The 21489-nt window shown below is 42.4% G+C and overlaps 2 protein-coding genes across 2 annotated transcripts; both read right to left on the bottom strand.

The window, feature by feature from the left end:
* Positions 1-3559: 3559 nt before the first annotated feature.
* Positions 3560-4531, bottom strand: LOC109769346 (protein FAR1-RELATED SEQUENCE 5-like). The gene has a single exon (XM_020328095.1). It carries the CDS (start codon positions 4529-4531, stop codon positions 3560-3562), a length of 972 nt encoding a protein of 323 aa, XP_020183684.1.
* Positions 4532-8539: 4008 nt separating this feature from the next.
* Positions 8540-10382, bottom strand: LOC109769350 (probable cystathionine gamma-synthase 2). The gene is made up of 5 exons (XM_020328100.1): positions 9720-10382; positions 9417-9620; positions 9187-9273; positions 8763-9085; positions 8540-8663 (listed from the first exon to the last, which is right to left on the bottom strand). Exons 1-5 carry the CDS (start codon positions 10380-10382, stop codon positions 8540-8542), a joined length of 1401 nt encoding a protein of 466 aa, XP_020183689.1.
* Between the last annotated feature and the right edge of the window lie 11107 nt (positions 10383-21489).

Here is a 21489-nt window from a genome sequence, read left to right as displayed (position 1 = left end):
TTTGTTAAGAAAATCTGCAATACCTGCCTATTGTAATTGTACCGTTTATCTAACCACCCAACAGACCCCGAGGCCGACGAGGCAAGAACACCAATATTTTGCCACAAAACTAAGCTGCATTTGTTGACACATTTCAGACATTGGCTGATAGTAGACAAATGTACATGTTCATGGTGCAGATTCTGGCAAAGAAGGGCATGCTGGTCCTAGCGGACATCATGGCCAACTCCGGCGGAGTGATGGTGAGCTACTTCGAGTGGGTGCAGAACATCCAGGGGTTCATGTGGGACGAGGAGAAGGTGAATCGGGAGCTCAAGACGTACATGACCCGCGCTTCAAACATAGTTCTGATTATTTAGGCAATGTATGTCGCCGTATAAAATGGACAGTAATTATGTATAGTATATCTCCGAAAACCAGAATTGGCTCAATTTGGAAGAATGCCTACTTTATATGAACTTCTTACCCACTTTGCACGTTGCTACAAGTGCATTATCATGCCTCAGCCATAATCATTGTCGACAAATATGGAACAGAAGAAGTGTGACCCCTATTTTAGTCCTCTCTATCATGTTCGCGTGCACAACCTATTTTGCCAATGAGCAAGTTTAGCATCTGTTTGTTCTTCGATGATCTTATGCTGCTTGCCTGGTTCTCATTGTTGTCCTACCTGTCCAGTTAGTAAGCAGAACTTTGTTAGAGTAAAGCTAGCTGGGACATCTGTTGCAGTATTGTTACTTATTAGTTGTAAATTTGTTAGCTCCATGTATCGCGTTAGTTTCGATGCAAAACATAAGCTACAATGTACCAACTCTTGTCGACATGTCTATGTCAGTATAAAAATGGTACATGGTGTTCCTGATGCTATTCTTTCTTATTTTCTGCAGGAGAGGCTGGCATTTGACAATACGGTTCTGTGTGTGCATTGACTGCTGGTGCTGCAGCCTGAAATTTTTCTTGTGGAGCGGACCGAAGTAATTCATCAAGCTAGCGGCATTATTGATTCTGTTCTTTTTGCTGGCGAGGTAATAATCTCCCACTCAACTCGTGATGTGAGAGATAGTAGTGTAACCATGATATTTACATCATTGCTCATGTGTTCTATATGCTATGATTTTTCTTCCTTAATTACCCTGCCTCAGCCATAATCATCATCGACTTAAACCAGAACTGTATACTTACGCAGTGTATGGTGCCGTATAGAATGGGGAGCATGCGTTTGTAAGTAGTCACTTATGGTAGTGTTTCACATGTAAGGATACTCCGATGCAGATAGGTTTGGATCAGATGGTGCAAATGATAGAAGTGGAACATGCAGCTCATTAGTTGGTTTTTTTAAAAGAAGAACCAATGAAAAGTCAAGCATTTGGATGGACATAAGCATACAAATAATATGCAAAAACATTAAAACATAAGTGTAGTCTTTAATTCAAAGAACATGCCATGAAGATCAATCATTTGGATCTGCCCTTGAAGTGCCTCTCCGTGTAGCCCATTCATGGCTGTACGAATGGGCTGGAGACGGCGTTTGATGGTTTGCGCTTGCGTCTTTTTGACTCCACTTGTTTAGCGATAGTCTCGGTGTCAAATTGTTGTTTCACTGGATTACTAGAAGGGGCATTCTTCCTCGGGCGTCCACGTTTACGCTTTGGGGCACCGGATGTGTCTGGTTTGTTTGTAACATCAGGGTTGCTGACAATCGTGACGTCGTCGTCTGCACCTTTTCGTTCCTCTGGAATGCTGGCTTCGTACTCGTCCTTCTGTAGAGGAAATAGTGGTGCGTTACATGCAATCATGAAAGTTAGGAACTACATGACATGAAATGCTAGTTGTGTAGAACTTACCTCTATAGGATTCTTGTATGATTTTTTCCGAAGCTTGTTGCAATCCGAACGCAGCAGGCTTGAACATATTTTCCAGCTGAAAATATGTATTTCTGCCTGAATTAGTTAGCGACGCATAGGTTAGGATAGCGGTGAAGCATAGGTAGAACATGATAACAAATGTAATTTAGTGTTCGGCAGACCTGTGTGAAATCCTCAGTAAGTTATTAATAAGTAACATGCAGATAGTTTCATTATGTGCTTGGCCAACCAACAATTGTTTTTATATTAGAAATATATGGAAGCCAACCTAATAATACTACTAAAAGACAAATATGATACATTAATTGACAACTAACACTGATGTTATTCAAGCACAGTCATACTTGCAGTAATTAATACTTCATAACAGGACCACAAGCGCAACAGTTTTCTACCAAGACATCCCTTGTATAGAGAGTTGTACCTAACAGTTTGCTGCCATCAGCCCATCACTTCCTACACATCAACAAATATAATTAGTGCACTATATTAATGAGTAAAGCAGACGCAAAATAAAAAATAGACATATTTGACACCTCTTCCAATTTAGTGCATATACGCCGATCATGACCTTCCACCCCACAGTAGCCACATTTCCTCTTTGATCTTTGCTTCTTCATCTTTGCCTGCAACCTTTTCTTCGGTGCACCTCGGCCTTGCACATGCACTGGGTCTAGAACCTTGTCCAAATCTGCACAATCAATTTCCATCGTCTATGGCAGCACCGGACCAAACCTAATGCATTCCTCCTGACCACAGCTTGATTCCTTGCTGCCATCTTGTGCATTCAGAACCGTCTTCAGACGCTGATACTCCTCACTGGATTGACATGACCGGAAACATGCCGCGTGACTCAAATTCCGCAACTCACGGTACCTCACAAGGCTTTCTGAATAGTCATACATCTCGCTCTTTCTGGTCGGAGGGAATGCTGACTTCGCACTCATCGTCCACCTCATGGGAACACAACACCTAGGCAGCAGTTCCACTTGACGTATTCCCAAGATGTAGAATATGTGAGAGCATGGTGTTCCCAAGCATTCCAGCTTACGACAAGAGCAACTGATCCTGTACAAAGAACCTTCCTTCACCTCACAGCGCACTTCGAACTTCTTCTCTCTTCTATCGATCTTAGCGACAACATATGTAGTCAACTCCCATGCGTCTAATATCTCGCTGATAACACATTTGCCGACGGCATTTATGCTCCATCTGACCAACTCAAACATACAAGGCGTGAAAACCCGGGCAACATGTTTCTCAAGACTTGAAGCATCCGCGTCTGTAAATGGAACGGACTGTAAGGCCACGATGTCTAGGATCGCCTCGTTCAAGCGTCGTCCCGAAAGGCAACGCTCATAGTGCTCTAGCATATCAAACAATGTCATCTTACCCTCAAGATGTGTATGTAGCACCGAGTAGAGGCTCTCACTACGCTGATTGGTGCTCAATCCTAAGAAACAACGCCCCACCAGGTATGGAGCACACCATAGCTTCCTCATTTGATACATCTGATGCAGCCACGACTCCTCACTTGTCACTTCATTCCTTCGTAAGAACTCTATCCATTTTCTCTCATGCTCTTCAATAGAAGACGAGTCATATATGAAAGATCTGAATTCTTCCCTAACCTCGTCGTCATGCAGATGGCATACAATGTTCTGCTGAATGTGCCATACACATAGCCTGTGGTATTAGTCAGGCCACACCACCCTGATCGCTCTCTGCATTGCAAGGTCCCCGTCGGTGATTACAGATATCGGATGCTTCTGCGACATGGCTTCAGAAAATGTCCGCAACATCCACTCGTACGCCTCCTTAGTTTCATGAGAAATGATCCCGCATCCAAAGATAACAGTGCTGCGGTGGTGATTCAACCCGACAAACGGCACAAACGGAAGATTGTACTTATTGGTCCTATATGTGCTATCAAAAACAACATCACTGAAAGCCTCGTAGTCAAGGCAGGATTGAGTATCGGACCAGAACAATCCCTTCAGATGCCCAGCTTTATAAACCAAGTATTTGAAGAAATAATCTGGGTCTCTCTCTTGCCGCGCCATCATGTGACGGATCACCGTCTGAGCATCACCGGCAGCGACTGTTTCCTGCTTGTAGCGATGGCAGAAGTTATAGATGTCCCTCGTCGTGCATCCAACATGGTCATATCCACCGTACTGCATGCACAACACATCCATGATTTTGTGTTTCTTGATTCCAACACTTTCCATCTCTATAATGTCCGCTTTCTTCTCGTCGCTGATTCTTCTGTGGGAACGCAGAAAGCAAGAAAGGTCTCGTGGGGCCAGAGGATGGTTGTGTTCATCGATGAAATCTTTCACAAACCACCGCCCTGTTTTCACGACTCTTGCAATGACAAATTTCGCTTTAGACCCCACACGAGTGATATTCCGTGGCTTCCTCTTCCTATCTTCTCTCTTCCTCTTCATGTGTTTCTCTTCACGGCAACCTTCACGACTACAGACAAGTTTCCTCAGAATTATCTTCTCGTTCGCTTCATCCCACTCAACATATCCTTTCCTCACACTAAAGCCTTTCTCAAGAGCATACTTGTTATAGAACTCAAAACCATCTTCCTCGCTATCAAACATCCTGCTGACAATGCCGTCGTACTCAGCCATACACTCTGCACTTACATCGGCCATGACTTCCTGCATATGACATATAAATGATCAACTGGTCTCAATCATGTACTGGATGCAAAGTAATTTCCATGCTCACATATTCCCCTCAAGATAAGAGGTTCAGAATAAGTTAAAAAATGTCCAACATCTCATGCCTTTTATGATTATAGTTTTTGTTCATATGAAGAAAGAAAAAGCTGCTGTACAAAGCTGCTGTACAACATCTCATGACTTGTTGATTTTCAGAAACTAGATGATTTTTTGAACATTAATTCAGAAAATTGTTGATTTTTATATAAGTGATTTCAGAACATAGCAAACAAATTCAGAAAGTGCAGAGAGATCAGACCCATTCCACTGTAAACTACACCTACACGTATTGGACGAACATATATTGTCAGTTCTCCACAGAAAGAGATTCAGAATTTGGAATACCTGCCCCAACACTGTGGTAGTAATTCAGATCAAAGAGATTCAGAAAGAGCAGAGCTAATAGAGCAAATAGATTCAGATTCAGCCAGGGGTTGAGGGAACAGGGAGGAGGAAGGCAGGAGTGGCGGCTACGTGCCTATGGACTGGTCGCCCGCGTTGCTGGTCGGCTTATGGGCAGCAGGAGGCGCTGCTCAGGGCGATGGAAGACTACGACCGACCGCAGCTGGAGCCTCCAGGACCTCGCGCCAGCGTTGTCTCCGCCAGGACCTCACGGCGGCGCGGGGGGTGGGTGGCGTGGGGTAGCTTCCACAACGGCCAAGCCCAGCCGGGGCTTCGCCTAATGGATGTCGCGCCGGCCTGGTCGCCAAGGTCGTCGCTCCTGCGCAACCGTCTAGCCAGATGCGGGGGATTGACCAGCGAATTGACAGAGTTACTAAAAAAACAATTACGCATGACCATAATACCCTTGTTGATTAAATTTAACCTTTTTAGTTAACAAGTTATAATCAACGGTGGAGAATAATTAAGGGAGGAGTTACATCAAATTACAAGATGTAACTCCCCAATCACCGTAAAAGAGCTCATTCATGAATGGCACCATGTTTGCAATTGCACAGGGCGCTAATGGTTAAATTGTTTGTTGTGGTCTAATATTTTTTTCTGCTTCCCTATTGTAGATAAAGCAGATGCACTCAAACTTGTAATTTTGACTCTGCTTCTACAGCAATTTTGATATATACACAGTGTGTTTTCATGACTGCTATGAACGTCAGTTATGCAAACATAATTCCAATGAATGCATGTGCTATTGGAGGAATTCAATTCAAGCTCGGTACTGCTTCGTTTGCTGCTTCTACCGCATGGTATTCTTCCTAACAGCAGATTCTGTGGAACTCTAATGTCTAATGGACAAGTTATTATCTGTGCACTATTATGCCTCATGTTAATTATCTTGCGAGATGGGTTCATATGTTGGTATTCTGGAGTAATTGCTCCAGGTGGAACTGACTACTCTAAGTCGCCACTCCCTTCTTGATTTCAACCATGTATGTGATAATCTCCATGAAGTGGAAAGAGTGGAGTGAAAACGATTGGTCTACTGATGTATCATGCTTTTGAGCCGACTCCTACCCTATGTTTGCGCAAGGAACGGACGGCATGCAACGATGTCCAGCTGCAGGAGCTCATTGCACGTCAGAGGATCCAATTGGTATACCCAAACCACCGAGATGACCGGTTAATTTGGGAGCTAGCCAATCATGTGTAGCAGCCCTTAAGATAAGTACTGCTATATATATTACTGAAGTCCGCAGTCGGGTGACTTCTCAAAAATGTGACTCTGCACTCCTGTAATCTAGCTTCTTCCTCTCTGCTTGTGTGGGTTGATTATAATTGTTTCTTCATCATATCAGAAAAATGGCATTTGCTACTGCGATCCTATGTGGGGATTTGATCAATGCTATTGTATATTGGGATTGTCATGTTAAGTTTCGTGATGCTACTATCAAGTTATGCATTTTTTGCATGTAGTAGTACAATCTCCTCGAATATCAGCTTGTGTGGTGTTCCCCTATGGGTAACTCTATCTCTACAAGCTTATCTCTGCATCAAAGATTGGTCTCTCGCTCAGATGCCAACAAATCATGTTATCATCTTCAAATATATATAAACAAAGTGGTTTAATTGCAGAACATTTGAATTGTACAGATTAGCATTATATATCCATAATTTCAGACCCCAAAAAGGTTCAAGGTTTTTATGTGAGTTACTTTTTTTGTACAAAAGCTAGATCTCAGGCTGTCAACATTGTCCAATTTCATGCATATATAAAAAAAATTCTATTGTTATAGAATATTTTTCTTATAGGATAATTATCTTATAGATTAGATTTCAGGCGTTCGATATTGTCCAGTTTTATGCACAAATTCATGTACTAGATAAAATTTCTGTCCAACGACACCTTTCTGCTATCAAAAATTCTGGCCAACGATGACTTGCATTGCTCCTGAAGCGTACCAATTATTACATCATGTTGTTTATATCACCTTGACGTTTCATTGTTCATGAAAGGAACCAATTTAATCTTCAAGTTTTTTCCTCATTCTACGGGGGGATAACATTTTCTTAAAAGATGTTTTGCATCCCTATTTATTTTTATAAATACCAACCATTTTAATTTAAAAATGTACGGGCGCAGCAACGCGCCACATCGATGATCTAGTTTAGAATGACAGTGTGAATGCAAGCATGGCTTCACATGTGATGGGCTTAGACGCCTTAACCCTAAACCCTAATCAAGAAAGAGCTCTCAGTCTGTCAATCCTTGCTATGTCTGGACCTGGCAAGTTTCCCCGTGTTGAGTCAAATTAAGCCATAGGCTCCACGCCTGGTGGTGCCATTCCGTCAATTCCTTTATGTTTCAGCCTTGCGACCATACCCCACCCCCCCCCCCCCCCCCCCCCGAACCCAGATACTTTGATTTCTCATAAGGTGTCGGCGAATCCTATAAGCAACATCCGTCGATCCCTGGTTGGCATCGTTTATGGTTGACACTAGGACGGTATCTGATCGTCAATGACCTTGCAGTCGACATTGAGGACCATGGCGTGCGGCGGTCTTGGGAGGTGAGTAGCGGTACTCTCTAAACTATCCCCTTATCCTACATTAAGTCTGTAAGTTGTGATGTATAATGCAAGGAGTCGGGATTCACACGGACAAGAAGAATGTTTAAGATTCTTTGTTGACCCGTTGATAATTGATGGCCATAACTAGTATGCTTGTGAATCAGGGTGTAACATATGTTGTATATTTCAATTACAAATGTTCCCGTGGCATATATTTATGTCTATCAGAAAATTTGAGCTTCTGCATTCAACAAATAGGAGGTCCTTCGAATAATCACTCCTTTCAAGTTCACCACAAATTGACTACCTATGGGATGTAAAAAAAAAGGTGGTTTTGTCTTCATTGACAAGCCCTAAATTGGGCCTGTTTGTGGCATAGGTCTACAAGTGGTAATGAGTCACCACTAATGGCTCTAAACTTGGGCCACTACTGATCCATCATGGAAGGTTTTTTTTTTGTAGTGGTGCTGCATTACCTCAACTTCCTGTACAGGTTTGCATATACAATGGTAATTTCGTGATCTGTTAGTGGTGCTCCATCCTCACTTTCTAGTTCTAGGCTCACGTGCTAGAAATTTAATACTATACACTAGTGTAGCATGTATCTCCACAGAAAGTATGTAAAACCTTCTATCTGAAACCACACCACAGCGCGCAGGTGGCTTATGTGGAACTGCCTGACTGGCCAAAGTTTTTCTATCGGCGATGCCGGCTTGAGCCAACTGACCAATATGGATAGGCGGTTAGGAAAACGGTCGGAAACAAGGTTTTTGAATTGTGTATAAGTAATGGCTATGACTGTATTAGCGTAAGAGAAGTGTACGGTGTCTTGGATATTTGAATTTCTTTCTGGTTCATATGGTACCGAAGCATATATTACCTCTCCTCTGAAGTTCAATACAAATTATCCACCTATGAATGGTACAAAAAGGGCTTGTACCTAGCTAGCTAGTTTCCTTCCACAAAAATACTCCTAAATCTTCTTGAGGGCTTGGAGAACGTCATCCTTGAGATCCTCAAACTTCTCAATCCCAAAGCTAAACCTCACCAAGTTGTCCTTAATCCCATTATTGGCCTTCTCCTCGCCACTCTGACCCCTGATGTAAACAGAAAACCATGCGATTGAGTGTCCAATTCTCCGGACAATATTACTGTTGCATATTGTACGTTGCAACGAGAGAAATCCGAAGGCATACCAGAAGGACATGACCGCTGGCTGCTGCACGAGGCTCTCACACCCACCGAGTGACATCGCGATGAAGGGTATCTCCAGAGCATCGATGAACCTCATGACACCGTGAAGGTCCGATGCCACCTCGAAGCTTATGATGCCGCCAGAACCGGTCATCTGGCTCTTGGCGATGTGGTGCCACGGGCTGGTGGTGAGCCCAGGATAGTACACTCGCTCAATCATTGGATGGTTCTCGAGTAGGCGCGCCATACGCAACGCAGTACGGTTCTGCGTGTCCACACGTAGCGCCATCGTCTTGAGGCCGCGTATTATCATGTAGGCTGCATCCTAGGGCAATTAAGTTGCATTGTGAGTGTTTAGTTTTAACGTCTAGTTTTTCTTGAATCAGAATGAGTGTTAAGATGAACTTGATAGATACAAGTACATACGGGACTAATGGTGCCGCCGATGTCGTGATGCCACACTCTTATCCTGGAGATGAGCGCATCGGAGCCACTGATGCATCCTGCGATGACCTGAAATGGGATGGTACGGTGACAAGTCTTGGGTCAATTGACGAACATACTAGTGATCTTGGCAGTAAAGGAGCAAAATGGCTGTGCAATTAATTGTATGTATATGAAAACTAAAAGACATGTGACCTAGGGTAGCTACTCACGTCGTGATGGCCGGCGATGTACTTTGTGGCGGAGTGCACGACGATGTCAGCCCCCAGGGTGAGAGGCTTCTGATTGATGGGTGAGGCGAGGGTGCTGTCGATGCATACCAGAGCCCCTTTGTGGTGACACAGCTCCGCGACGAGCTTAATGTCGATGCACTTGAGATGGGGGTTCGTCGGAGAGTCAGTGTAGTAGAGTGTCACCTGCATCATAGCCAAGCATCTCAGAGTCAGAAACAATCAATATACATGCATGCATGCATGGATCCCTTTATTATATATGTGTTCTGGAAATTGACGTACGTCGCCCTTGTCAAGAACGGCCTTGAGCGTCTCCGTGTCATTCAGCTCGACGAATGTCACCTTGATGCCCAACCTAGAGAGCTTGTCGCGGATGAAGGCACGCGCCTCGCTGTAGCACTCGGTCGTGGTCACCACGTGGCCGGCACTGGGCGGCACGAGCGCAAGTAGCGTGGCGACGATGGCGTTCATGCCGGAGGACGTGACCAGCGTGGACTCTGCCCTCTCGAGCGCGCTGATCTTGTCCTCCAGGACCTTCACGGTGGGGTTGCCGTAGCGGCCATACTCAAAGCTGTGGCGCCTGCCTTCCTTGAACGCGATGAGGTCGTCCGAGTTCTTGAACCAGTGTGTCGTGCCGCTCACGATCGGTGTCGTGATTGAATCTGTGCCCGCCATGCTGCCTACCTTCTCCCCAGCGTGGACCACCACGGTCTCGTCGGAGGGAGTAGCACGATTCGTCTTGGGTGCCGTTGAGGTTGCGACCACGGCGTCTTCCTGCTCCTGCAAGACCGGCACAATGTGGTCGACCCAATGAAGGGTGGCACCAAGGAGCGCCTCGGGCTGGGGGCTCAAAGCGGTGATGTGCTGTGAAGAACGGCGAGCGCGGGGCAGGCGGCGCTGCTTCGTGGGCGAAGCCTTCTTGACGAGGGACGATGACGGCGCCATTACTTTGTATAGTGGGAGGAATATAGCTAGTGCGAACAGCTGGAATCGAAGTGATTAGCCAAACTCGGCGCTTGAGCGCTGGAGAGGAAGAGATGCTTGTTTGTGTTATTTCTTACCTTAGGATAGTGTGTATATATACATATACTGGGAGGCCAGTCTGACTCAGTGTGCGTCTATATATAGATGATTTTTTCTTCAAAAAGGAGGATTGCCTCCTGCCTCTGCATTAAGCGATGAACACACCATCTTTATTAGTTAGCGTGGTCCCGGGCATCTAGCATTCCACCCACAATGGCTGGCCACACAATCACGATTCATAATGTAAAGGAACATATATACCTGTTTACGTAACAAATGCATCTTAGAAAAGAACCCGAATTTTTGCGCAGTCGGATTTACCAATTAATATCTCAAGAAGGAACCAGTGTTTAAACATGCATAATGCTTATGCCTACCAAAACAATATGATTGATATCTGGTACACTCAATTAAGACCTCTCGCAGTTGGACTATCATAAGAGTTTCATGTGCATTGCCACCTTAGCACTAAAAATAAAACATGGCACCACAATTAAGAATATGACGGAATGTTTCGGTATCATATTATGACACCGTATCATAGGACATCTAACAAGAAAGTTAATAGAAATAAATCATAACTACAATTTTATCTTGAAATTATATAAATAAATAAGTGAAGTGACAACATGATATTAGCAAGCTATTCTATGATACCATGCTGGAGAGGTAGCATCTTATATTAGTATGATGTATTGATGTGCACACATGCATGATACTAAACAACTATGACATATCTAATTGATTTAGGGTTTTTATCGTTTATGCCACTAGCTGTGTCCCACTACTCAGTTTTGTCACTAGCAGTTTCAGCTGCTCAAAACTGACATTGCTTCGTTAGGTGCATGCTCAAATATGCCACGAGACACAATTACCGCCAGCTCAAAGCCCATTTACCATGTTATATGACCAAAATAGCCATGGACCGACATGTCAGCTCTCACTCTATCAAACTATGATAAAGTGTGGTTCCCACTCGATCCCAAGAGCGCTCTTGTTTTCTCTAAAATTATTCACTTGCTTGACAAGTGAGGCCCACATTATTGTTAGATAGAGAGAGCTGACATGTGGGGTCTAGGGTTATTTTTGGTTTTATAACATGGTCAACGGATTTGACCTCACAATAACGATGTTTAATGGCATGTTTGAGCAAACATTTAATGGAACGATGGCATTTTTAAGGTGTCTAAATGGCATATTTGAGGAAGCATCTCATGAAAAGATGATATTTTTCAGTAGTTGTAATTTCTAAGGGCAACACTGAGTAGTGAGACACAACTACTCATCAATTTATTATCGATTAGAATTTAATTTTTTATTCATCCCGGCTTGATGTGTATATCAATAGCTAAGCCTAGATTGCAGATGTGTCAGCTATGACAATCAGAGCATGGTTATGGGCGCTCGCTGATCCGTCAACGGTGATGCGGAAGACCCGTGGGATGCATGGGGAGCCTTCTGCTTCTCCGGGCACAGTAGCTTCACCGGTGGGGTCTAGTGTGCGGCACCGACGGCATCTCAACAGGTGTGTGGCAGGCTCACTTGTGCCTATTGTCAGCGACATTGCCTCAATGGCGGAGAAGATCATGACCCCCTCTAGTTTCCCAGCAAGACTTCGTTCAATGCTAACAGGCAACATGCATTCTGTACGTCTGACATTATTTGCCTTTGTCGTTTTGAAAATTTACTTTTGTATTGATGATCTGGACGGCCAGTGTACCTATAGCAAAGAATGTCTTCAAATTGCATTGATGGATATACGGACGTCATGGCTATTGATAAATCTTGCGTACTACGTAGGCCACCATTCACGACCGAATGTACTATCTGGAAATGGAAGCCCCATTGAACAGTAGATTTGCATGTGCAGCAACACGTTTTGGTCAAGCTACTTCTGTGCACAGCGGGCAAGTAGAACCCTCGTCCTGGATTGGATGACGCCCATGCTAACGTGCTTATTAAGTTGGAACTCTTCTCCTACTTCTACTCTCTGCAATGCACAATTTGGATAATACCAATATGCGTAAGATCGACAAAATGATGGCGATCAGAATTTGCCTGGGGTACGATAATATTGTTCATGTAAACCACCTTACATGGGACGTAACTTCTTCACTCAATATGCATAAAGCAAAACGCGCTAGTCGGAACTGGCGATGAAGTAAGAATTATAGTTTTTGTACTCACAATGAGACAATCTCACACCTCATCATTAACGAAAGTTTGTGTCTACTACATGTCGGTCATTCAAATAGCATTCAGTTTATACCTATCCACAGGTGCTCCCAATATATTTGATCACTGGCTTCATGAAATACCAAATAAGTATAGTATGCCCATAAGTGCGAGCATCTGCCTTATTATGATCGGTTTAACTATGTAGAAACGACATTGTTTTTAATGGCACAATTTCTTCTCCAATGCAAGTTTTATACTGTTTACGCATTGCTTTCGTACGTGGCCTACGCTATACCGAATTGAGTATCAAACATTGTTCAAGGTACTGTGTAGGCGGTTGGAGCCGGTGACTAGAGAGGTTTTACTCAACATGAGCAATCTCCGGATCGGTTCATCACCACTTTCGACATAGCCATATTTTTAATCTCATATGACTTCGCAGTTGTTATCAATGTGTCATATTTTTTATTTTCTCAAACCGTTACTTTTGATAGTGTGCTACTTAGCTATGCAGAGGTCGGATGTTGCTCATCATGCTTTCTACCTCCATGATGCTACACTTTAAGTTAATAAAAACGCTTCTTATTAAAAAAATACTAAACCACCTTTACATTGTTAGTAGTCAAAGTTTTAAAATGTAAAAATTGCATAGAATTATAGGCCTTATACTTTAAAGCATAGCAACTAAGTACCCAATGAAATTGGTCAAGTGTAGTCATTCTTGCAATGGCCCGGTCACATCACGTAGAGAAAGGTGAAGATCTTGGCCCATGTTCTTTGCCTGAAATAGTGAAAGCGAGAACATAGCACCCTTAATTAGTTCACGAGTCACATTTTCAAAAAATAGAAAATGTGAAGTCCATTGTAATTGTGTTTTATTTATCCGAGCGAGCCCTGTTAGCCATTAATATATTATAATCATATTATATTTTTTCAAAAAGGTGGTTGAGACCCTGCCCGCCCGCATCAATGTGATCTACACGGTCATCTTTCTTGAAGTAAATGCAAGGCAACGATGCCAAATTTATAATCAAGGGGAGTACATAGCATAGAAACTATGGCATAATAATTGCAAGATACGAAATTAACACTTACGACTAAGTCAATTTCTTCCACAGCAACAAACTCAACAAAGGATAAACGCCCTTACCATGTCAGGTTGGAGAACTTGTCAAGACAAGAATTCTAATCAGTGAAAAAAATAGCGCGCTATAGCGTTGCTAATAGCACGTTATAGCGTTCTGGGCAATGCCTCACAAAATAAATCAATTTGCAATGTCTCTCTAATAGCATATTTAAAGGATACACTATTTTTTCATAGCCACTATTTTTTTCATTGACTATAGTGCCGAGGCCAACCACTAAAGAGGAGTACGTCAACACCGAGATGACACCTTCAACAATGTACCGCCGCAGGTCTATCGCTGATGAGCCCGACGAGTAAAATTCAGCAGCGTTTTTTTCATCCCGGCCTTAAAGCGCTGCCCCAGTCACCATCGTGATGACAAATCTTCCATTAGCCGCCCCAGCCAAAACTAAATGCCAGGCCAGAGAGGCGCCAGTGGATGGGTGGGACATCATTCCACGTTGGACAACCGCTTCGACCGACAGGGGGCTGCAATGTCGTGGTGTGCATCTAGTTATTGCCACTGCACACCGTTGCGAACAAACCTGCAACATCCACCATGACCACGGGGCGCTGCCCCGGCATCTTCCATGTGAACTAGCTTGACAGACAACAATGTGCCTGATGTGGACGAGGAGCTGACCTTAGGCTTATAATTGATAAATATTGTGATCCTTATTGCTAATAATGAAAATGAGCATAATGACATCATAGCAAAGGATTTAATGTTTCGGGTTTGAGGTTTCGCTATATTCCAACAACTACACGGTTGTTGATATATCTATTCTTCTGAAAAATGTTTGTGCTGCACAGGCCCCTATGGGAATGTGCAATTTCACTGGACCCCTTAGCAAATCGAGCCCCCAAATTACTTTTTAATACAGTGATTCATTAATGTGCCAAATCCCGGAAGGGCTCTTACAAAGGCTGGATATTTTAGATTCAGATTCTTTGGGCAAGAAGATAGTGAAAAGGAAGAAAGAAAAACCAGGCTAGCCTGAGCATTCATGACCTGCAGGTCAAGAATTATGCCCTACTTATTAAATGGTTGTTCAAACTACTTACTGAGGATGGCGTTTGACAAACCCTTCCGCACAATAAGTATATAGGCCAAAAGTTGTGTTTAAGGGTTATTGGAAACCGGGCGACTCACACATTTGGGCTGGTATAATGGTGGTAAAGAAGCATCTTTTTAGTTTTGGATCCTTCGCGATAACTGAAGGATTGGAGATTCATGTTTGGGAGGACAACTGGCTAGGCAATAGCCGCCTCCGAGACAACATCTAGCTTTGTACCGTATTTTTCGCAGTAAGAATGATACTCTGGCGTTGCTGCAACTATTTCATCTATATCATGTACTTCCATTATCCTTATGTTTGGGTATTTCATCTATATCATGTACATCCATTATCCCTTCATCATCAACCCGTTCAACTAGGCGGGCTAGGTATTGTCAAATATAATTTCATCCATACCATAAATAACAATTGTTAGATATGAAGAAGTTATACAGACAAAATATATTAGAAAACAGAATTACTTGGAAATACATATTATATTGCTTCAATTAATATATTTTTTAGACGAATCATGCATGACGTAATATATGTTTAGATAATGCAAGCTTCTTTTTGCTCTGGCCTCCGTATCAAGGATGCATATACCCAAACTTATTACAAAATGCATATGCTTTTAACATGTGTTCAATCTGTCGTAATATGCCATGGAATTAGTTAGACAACTATGAAGTTATTATGAACAATAATAATAACGTTTAGATGTTTCACATTTTAACTACATACATTTGTTCACTTCATAACAAACAGAGTTTATAGTAGTGTCGAATACAGATACACAAAAAGGAAAAATGAGGATATACAACAGTTTAAATTTCAAATTGTTTATCATGTATTTGTGACAACTGGTTTATTTTTGCTAGATATTTCAAATGCAACAATAGAACTTTTACATATAATACTTCACCACAATAACCTATGTTAAAGTGCACTTTCAATAGAATACTCCTCAACCCTAACCCATGCACACCATCGTGAACGCTCCAATAATTGTAAAACATATACCCCTTTGGTTTCCACAATACTTTGCATTTTTTGACAAAATCAATTAGCCCACTAGTACTCAGATCTTTCGGCATATTAACAATATATTCCGTTTGACCCCTACAGGCCATACTCCACCTTATTTGTGGAGCAAACAAAAATAATTAGCCATGACGAAAAATGATGATCGTACAAACATGTGCACAAGAGTCAGACATGTGAAACTATATAAAAATAAATGTGTGAAATACATAATAAATACATTAGATCTAATTAATATATAGAACAATACTGGTAGAAAAGTCTTATTTCTCTCTGTTAATTTTTGTGTGCATTCCTAGATAACAATTCCACATTCAAGTACGTATTTTAGCTATTTTATCATATGATCCAAGGGGTCAAGGGAGCATTATAAACAAATAGTAGTCAGCTACCAGACAATCATGGAGCTAGTATGAGTGTATGGCATATATATATATATATATATATATATATATATATATATATATATATATATATATATATATATATATATTTATACGTATTTCTTCTGATGAACTCAATTAATAGAGAGGGCATGAAGTTGATGTATTTAGGGCCACCCGGTGTGTGGTTAAAATTGGTACAGAAGCGACACTGTGAAGTGAGAATTCGTATATTCTAACATGGGGCATAAAGCTAGAAATGGCGATGTCCCAATTTAGGAGCACCTTTTGATATTTTGTGTACTAATTTTTCTGCACCAAACTCTTTCGATGCATCCAACGCTAGGTCCCAAGTTAAATTGAAGATCCTTGTTATCTCTTACTTCTTAGTCCTTCAAATTAGGACAAATCTAATAGGTTATACTAAATGTTATAATAACACATGAATGATCATACATTATATTTAGTCACTCTTCATCGTAACACAGATAACAATGCATGTCAAACACATCTACGCATGCATGTAAACTGATTTTCCAAAGAGGGCCAGTCTGTATTGAGAAGTCATGAATCACCTAGTGAAGAGTATTACCGATTCTGTAAACAACTCTGCTTTGAAATCACTCTCAGTGTTGCAGTTGTATCTCCACTAGTAGAAAACAGGGCTTTGGTTCGGTCCAGGCCAGCCCATTAGTCCCGGTTCATTCACGAACCGGGACCCATCGGGGCATTCGTCCCGGTTCGTGAGCCCAGGGGGCCGGCCGGGGCCTCCTGGGCATTGGTCCCGGTTCGTCTGGACACATTTGTCCCGGTTCCTGGCATGAACCGGGACCAATGGGCCTCGCTCCTGGCCCACAACCATTGGTCCCGGTTCATGGCTCGAACCGGGACAAATTAGTTGCCTATATATACCCCATCGCCGCAGTAGAGCACTCCACAGTGCTCTGTTTTTTGCTCGCCGGCGAGGGGGAGGGCATTTGGGTGCTCTAGCTCACCTCCTATGCACATGAGGTGTTCGATGAAATGCCTGAGCCACACTAGTTAATCTTTCTCCTCTCGAAACTCGACCTCCGAGCTCCATTTTCCCTGAGATTTGTCTAGGTTTAGCGGTCCGTCACGCCCCGTCCCCGTCTTCACCGCCGTCGATCGCTCGCGCCGGCACAACCGTGGTGAGCCTCTTGTTCTTATCTTCTTTCTAAAAAAAATTATTACTTCAGATAGATACTTGTCTAATTTTCTTACTTTTATTATTCCTTGTTATTATATAGTGCGATGGTTTTGGTATCCGCCCCCGTCGGCCCTCGTCCTGTCTATGATTCGGATGTGGTATATATATTATCTTTTTATAACTATTTGGTTCATTTATTGTTTATGACAATTATGCTGACCAACGTGACATAGATTTTATTTATCTAGGAGGTGGTTGAACCGGAAATTCCAACTGACCCTATTGTCGAGAGGTTAAATTTAGTTGAAGAAGAAAACAATTACTTGAAGGAAAAAATAAAAAAATTGAGGAGGAGAAGATGATATTGGAGTTGCATGTTGCGGATGTCGTCGATGATCACAAGATCAAGATGGATGCAATGCGGTTGAAGATTAGAAAGATTAGAAAATATGCCATTAATACCGAGGCTTGGTATCATTATGCCGTTGGATCAATTGTTACCTTGGTTGCGATTATGATCGCATTTCTTGTTGCATTGAAATGTTTTACATAATTTCAGTGTGTGGTTTAATTAGATGCTCTGGAGAGCTATATGTTGTTCAATGAGAACTATGTATGTACTTTGGTTTTAATGTGGATGATGAACTTCTATTAATTTGGTCACTTATCTATTCATGATGTTGCCTTTGATCGAAGAAAAAGTGAGGACTTTCTCTCCACAACTATTATGATGATGCCTTTGATTTAGAATATCACTACAGTTACATATGAAGAAATGAAATGCCTATTGTAACAGACGAGTTTCCGTATGAAACCCTGATACTTCGAAAGAGATTGTCCATTTTGTACACGAAGTGCATCTAGTTTTTGTCGTAACCCTCTCTACTTTCTTGCACATGCTATGTGGATGAAATGATGATACCATGCCAACTTTCAACCTTTTCAGAGTTCATTTGAAATGCTTTTCAATTTCAGGGTCTTATAGCTCAAAATAATCAGTAAATGCATGAAAAATAACAAATGAAGTCAGAAAGGGTTGAAAATTGATGATGTGGCTTTGAATGGTGCATTTTGAACACAGAAAAAGTCTGGAGTTCAAATAAGTTCAAAAAATGAAATCCCTTTGTAACAGACGAGTTTCCGTATGAAACCCTGATACTTCGAAAGAGATTGTCCGTTTTGTACATGAAGTGCATCCAGTTTTTGCCGTAACCCTCTCTACTTTCTTGCACATGCTATGTGGATGAAATGATGATACCATGCCAACTTTCAACCTTTTCAGAATTCATTTGGAATGCTTTTCAATTTCAGGGTCTTATAGCTCAAAACAATCAGTAAATGCATGAAAAATAACAAATGAAGTCGGAAAGGGTTGAAAATTGATGATGTGGCTTTGAATGGTGCATTTTGAACACAGAAAAAGTCTGGAGTTCAAATAAGTTCAAAAAAATGAAATCCCTTTGTAGCAGACGAGTTTCCGTATGAAACCCTGATACTTCGAAAGAGATTGTCCGTTTTGTACACGAAGTGAATCCAGTTTTTGCCGTAACCCTCTCTACTTTCTTGCACATGCTATGTGGATGAAATGATGACACCATGCCAACTTTCAACCTTTTCAGAGTTCATTTAGAATGCCACGAACCGGTACTAAATGTGCTAAATGAACCAGTATTAAATGAAATGCCTTTGTAACAGCCTTAGAACCGGTACTAAAGGAATCAACTAAAAAGCTTTTATAAACCTCTAGTGTTTTTTAAACTAAAATTATAAAAAAATTATGCAACTAAAATTATCAAAGTATTTTATGTTCAAAACATGAAAAGTAGTAAGAAACAAAATAAACTTTAATAAATAAGTAGAAACAAAATAAAGTAAATTAAAATTTAATAAAATAAATAAGTAGAAACAAAATAAAATAAACTTTAATAAAATAAATAAGTAGAAACAAAATAAAATAAACTTTAATAAAATAAATAAGTAGAAACAAAATAAACTTTAATAAAGTAAAATAAATAAACTTTAATAAAATAAATAAAAATAGCAATAGTAAGTATTTTGTTGTAAGTAGAAACAAAATAAAATAAATAAAGCAACAAAGAAAATAAAAAAATAAAAAATGCCAACTACTGGGCCACCACGGCCTGAATACGACCAGAAACCCAACCATGGGCCAGGATTCAGGCCCGCAGATGGCCCAGTAAGCCCGCAGGCACATCGTGACGAATTTGGCCCGAAAGCCTGCAGTTGAGAGGAGCTCGAGAGGGTTGGCGCAGCATCGCTTATAAACCACTCTCGAGCTCTCTCAACTAGCGAGGTGGGACTAAACTTTTGGCCGCGACGCGGGCAGCAAGAGGCCTTTGGTCCCGGTTGGTGCCAACAACCGGGACTAAAGGTGTGCATTGGTACCGGTTCGTGGCACCAACCGGAACCAATGCCCCCCCCTTAGACCCGGTTAGTCCCGGTTGGTGCCACCAACCGGGACCAAAGGCCTCTGCTTCCCGCCCTTTCGGCTGCTGAAAAGAGGCCTTTGGTCCCGGTTGGTGGCACCAACCGGGACTAATGTCCCCCTTTAGTCCCGGTTCGTGGCACCAACCACCAACCGGGACTAATGCCACCCTTTAGTCCCGGTTCGTGGCACCAACCGGGACTAAAGGCTTTGCTATATAAGTTCACACTTCGGAAATTTTCACTCTCATCTCGAAGTTGCCGCCCCGACGACGCCGACGCATCGACGCCGCCAGGCTGCCCCAACGCCCCCCGCCACCGCCGCCGTCGCCGTCGCCCGTGACCGTTGTCGCCGTCGCCCGCGCCCTCGCCGTCGCCCGCGCCCCTGCCCCGACGCGCGCCGCCCCAGCTCGCCCCCGTCGTCGCCGTCGCCCGTGCCCCTGCCCCGATGCGCGCCATCCCGGCCCGCCCCCGTTGTCACCGTCGCCCTGCCCCGCCCTTCATCATCGTCGCCCCTTACCCCGAGCGCGCGCACACTGCCCCATCGCCGTCCTCGCCGCCTCCTCACCTTGGTCCGGCCGGCGCCCTCCCTAGCATTTTTTTCATATATATGCTTGTTTTTTCATATATATATATATATGCTTGTTTTTTTATATATATGATTATATATATGCTTGTTATCATAATTGTTTTTGTTCATATATATATATATGATGATTTTTTATAGAATATGATTTTTTTTCATAGATGATCACATATATGATGTATGCATGGATGTGGATGAAATATGATGTTTGTTTGTTCATAGAACATGATGTTTTTTTATTCATAGATTTTTTTTGTTCATGAGAGAGGCGGGGACGTCGAGGGATCATAGATGTATTTTTTCAGAATTTTCTATCGTGCATAGACCGATTTTAGACCACGGGAGCACCCCCCCTATCGTTGCAAAAGTTGCTAAGTGATATTAAGAAGGAAGAAGAAGAAAAAGAAGGATAGGAAAAAAGTAAATAAGAAGAGGAAGAAAGAAGAAGAGGAGAAATAAATAAGAAGAGGAAAAAATAGAAAAAGAAGAAGAATATTCTTCTATTTTTTCTTCTTCTCCTCTATTCCTTTCTTCTTCTCCTCTATTTTTTTCTTCTTTTTTTTCTTCGATGTTCTCCTCTATTCCTTTCTTCTTCTCCTCTTTTTATTTCTTCTTCGTCTTCTTATTTTTTATCGGGTATGTCGTTGTCGATATACCCCCTCCCGATAACTTCAACATGAGGGGGGGGGGGTCGATATACCCCCTTCCCATGTATGTATGTCGTCGTTGTCGAAATAACCCCCTCCCCGATAACTTCGACATGAGGGGTGGTCGATATATATATCCCCTCTCGACCGCGATAACTTATACCACGGGAGCACCCCCGGCCCTCTCGCTCGACCAAAACTCTCGAGGACATCCAAACCCTAGAAGAAAACGATGTCGGTCTCCTACCCCCTCCCGCCGCGCCCCTACCCGACAAACTCTCTCGAGCCCACCCAAATTTACCAAGTTAAAAGAGCGTCAAGGCCACTAATATGATTCCTTATTGTGATTAGCTAGCTAGTTCTACGTTTGCCACTAATATATCCATATGTCATG

This window comes from Aegilops tauschii, chromosome 2 (assembly GCF_002575655.3).
Source record: "Aegilops tauschii subsp. strangulata cultivar AL8/78 chromosome 2, Aet v6.0, whole genome shotgun sequence".
NCBI classification, from domain to species: Eukaryota; Viridiplantae; Streptophyta; class Magnoliopsida; order Poales; family Poaceae; genus Aegilops; species Aegilops tauschii.
The sequence above is the reverse complement of the archived record's forward strand: the minus strand, read 5'-3'. Positions and strand labels throughout refer to the sequence as shown.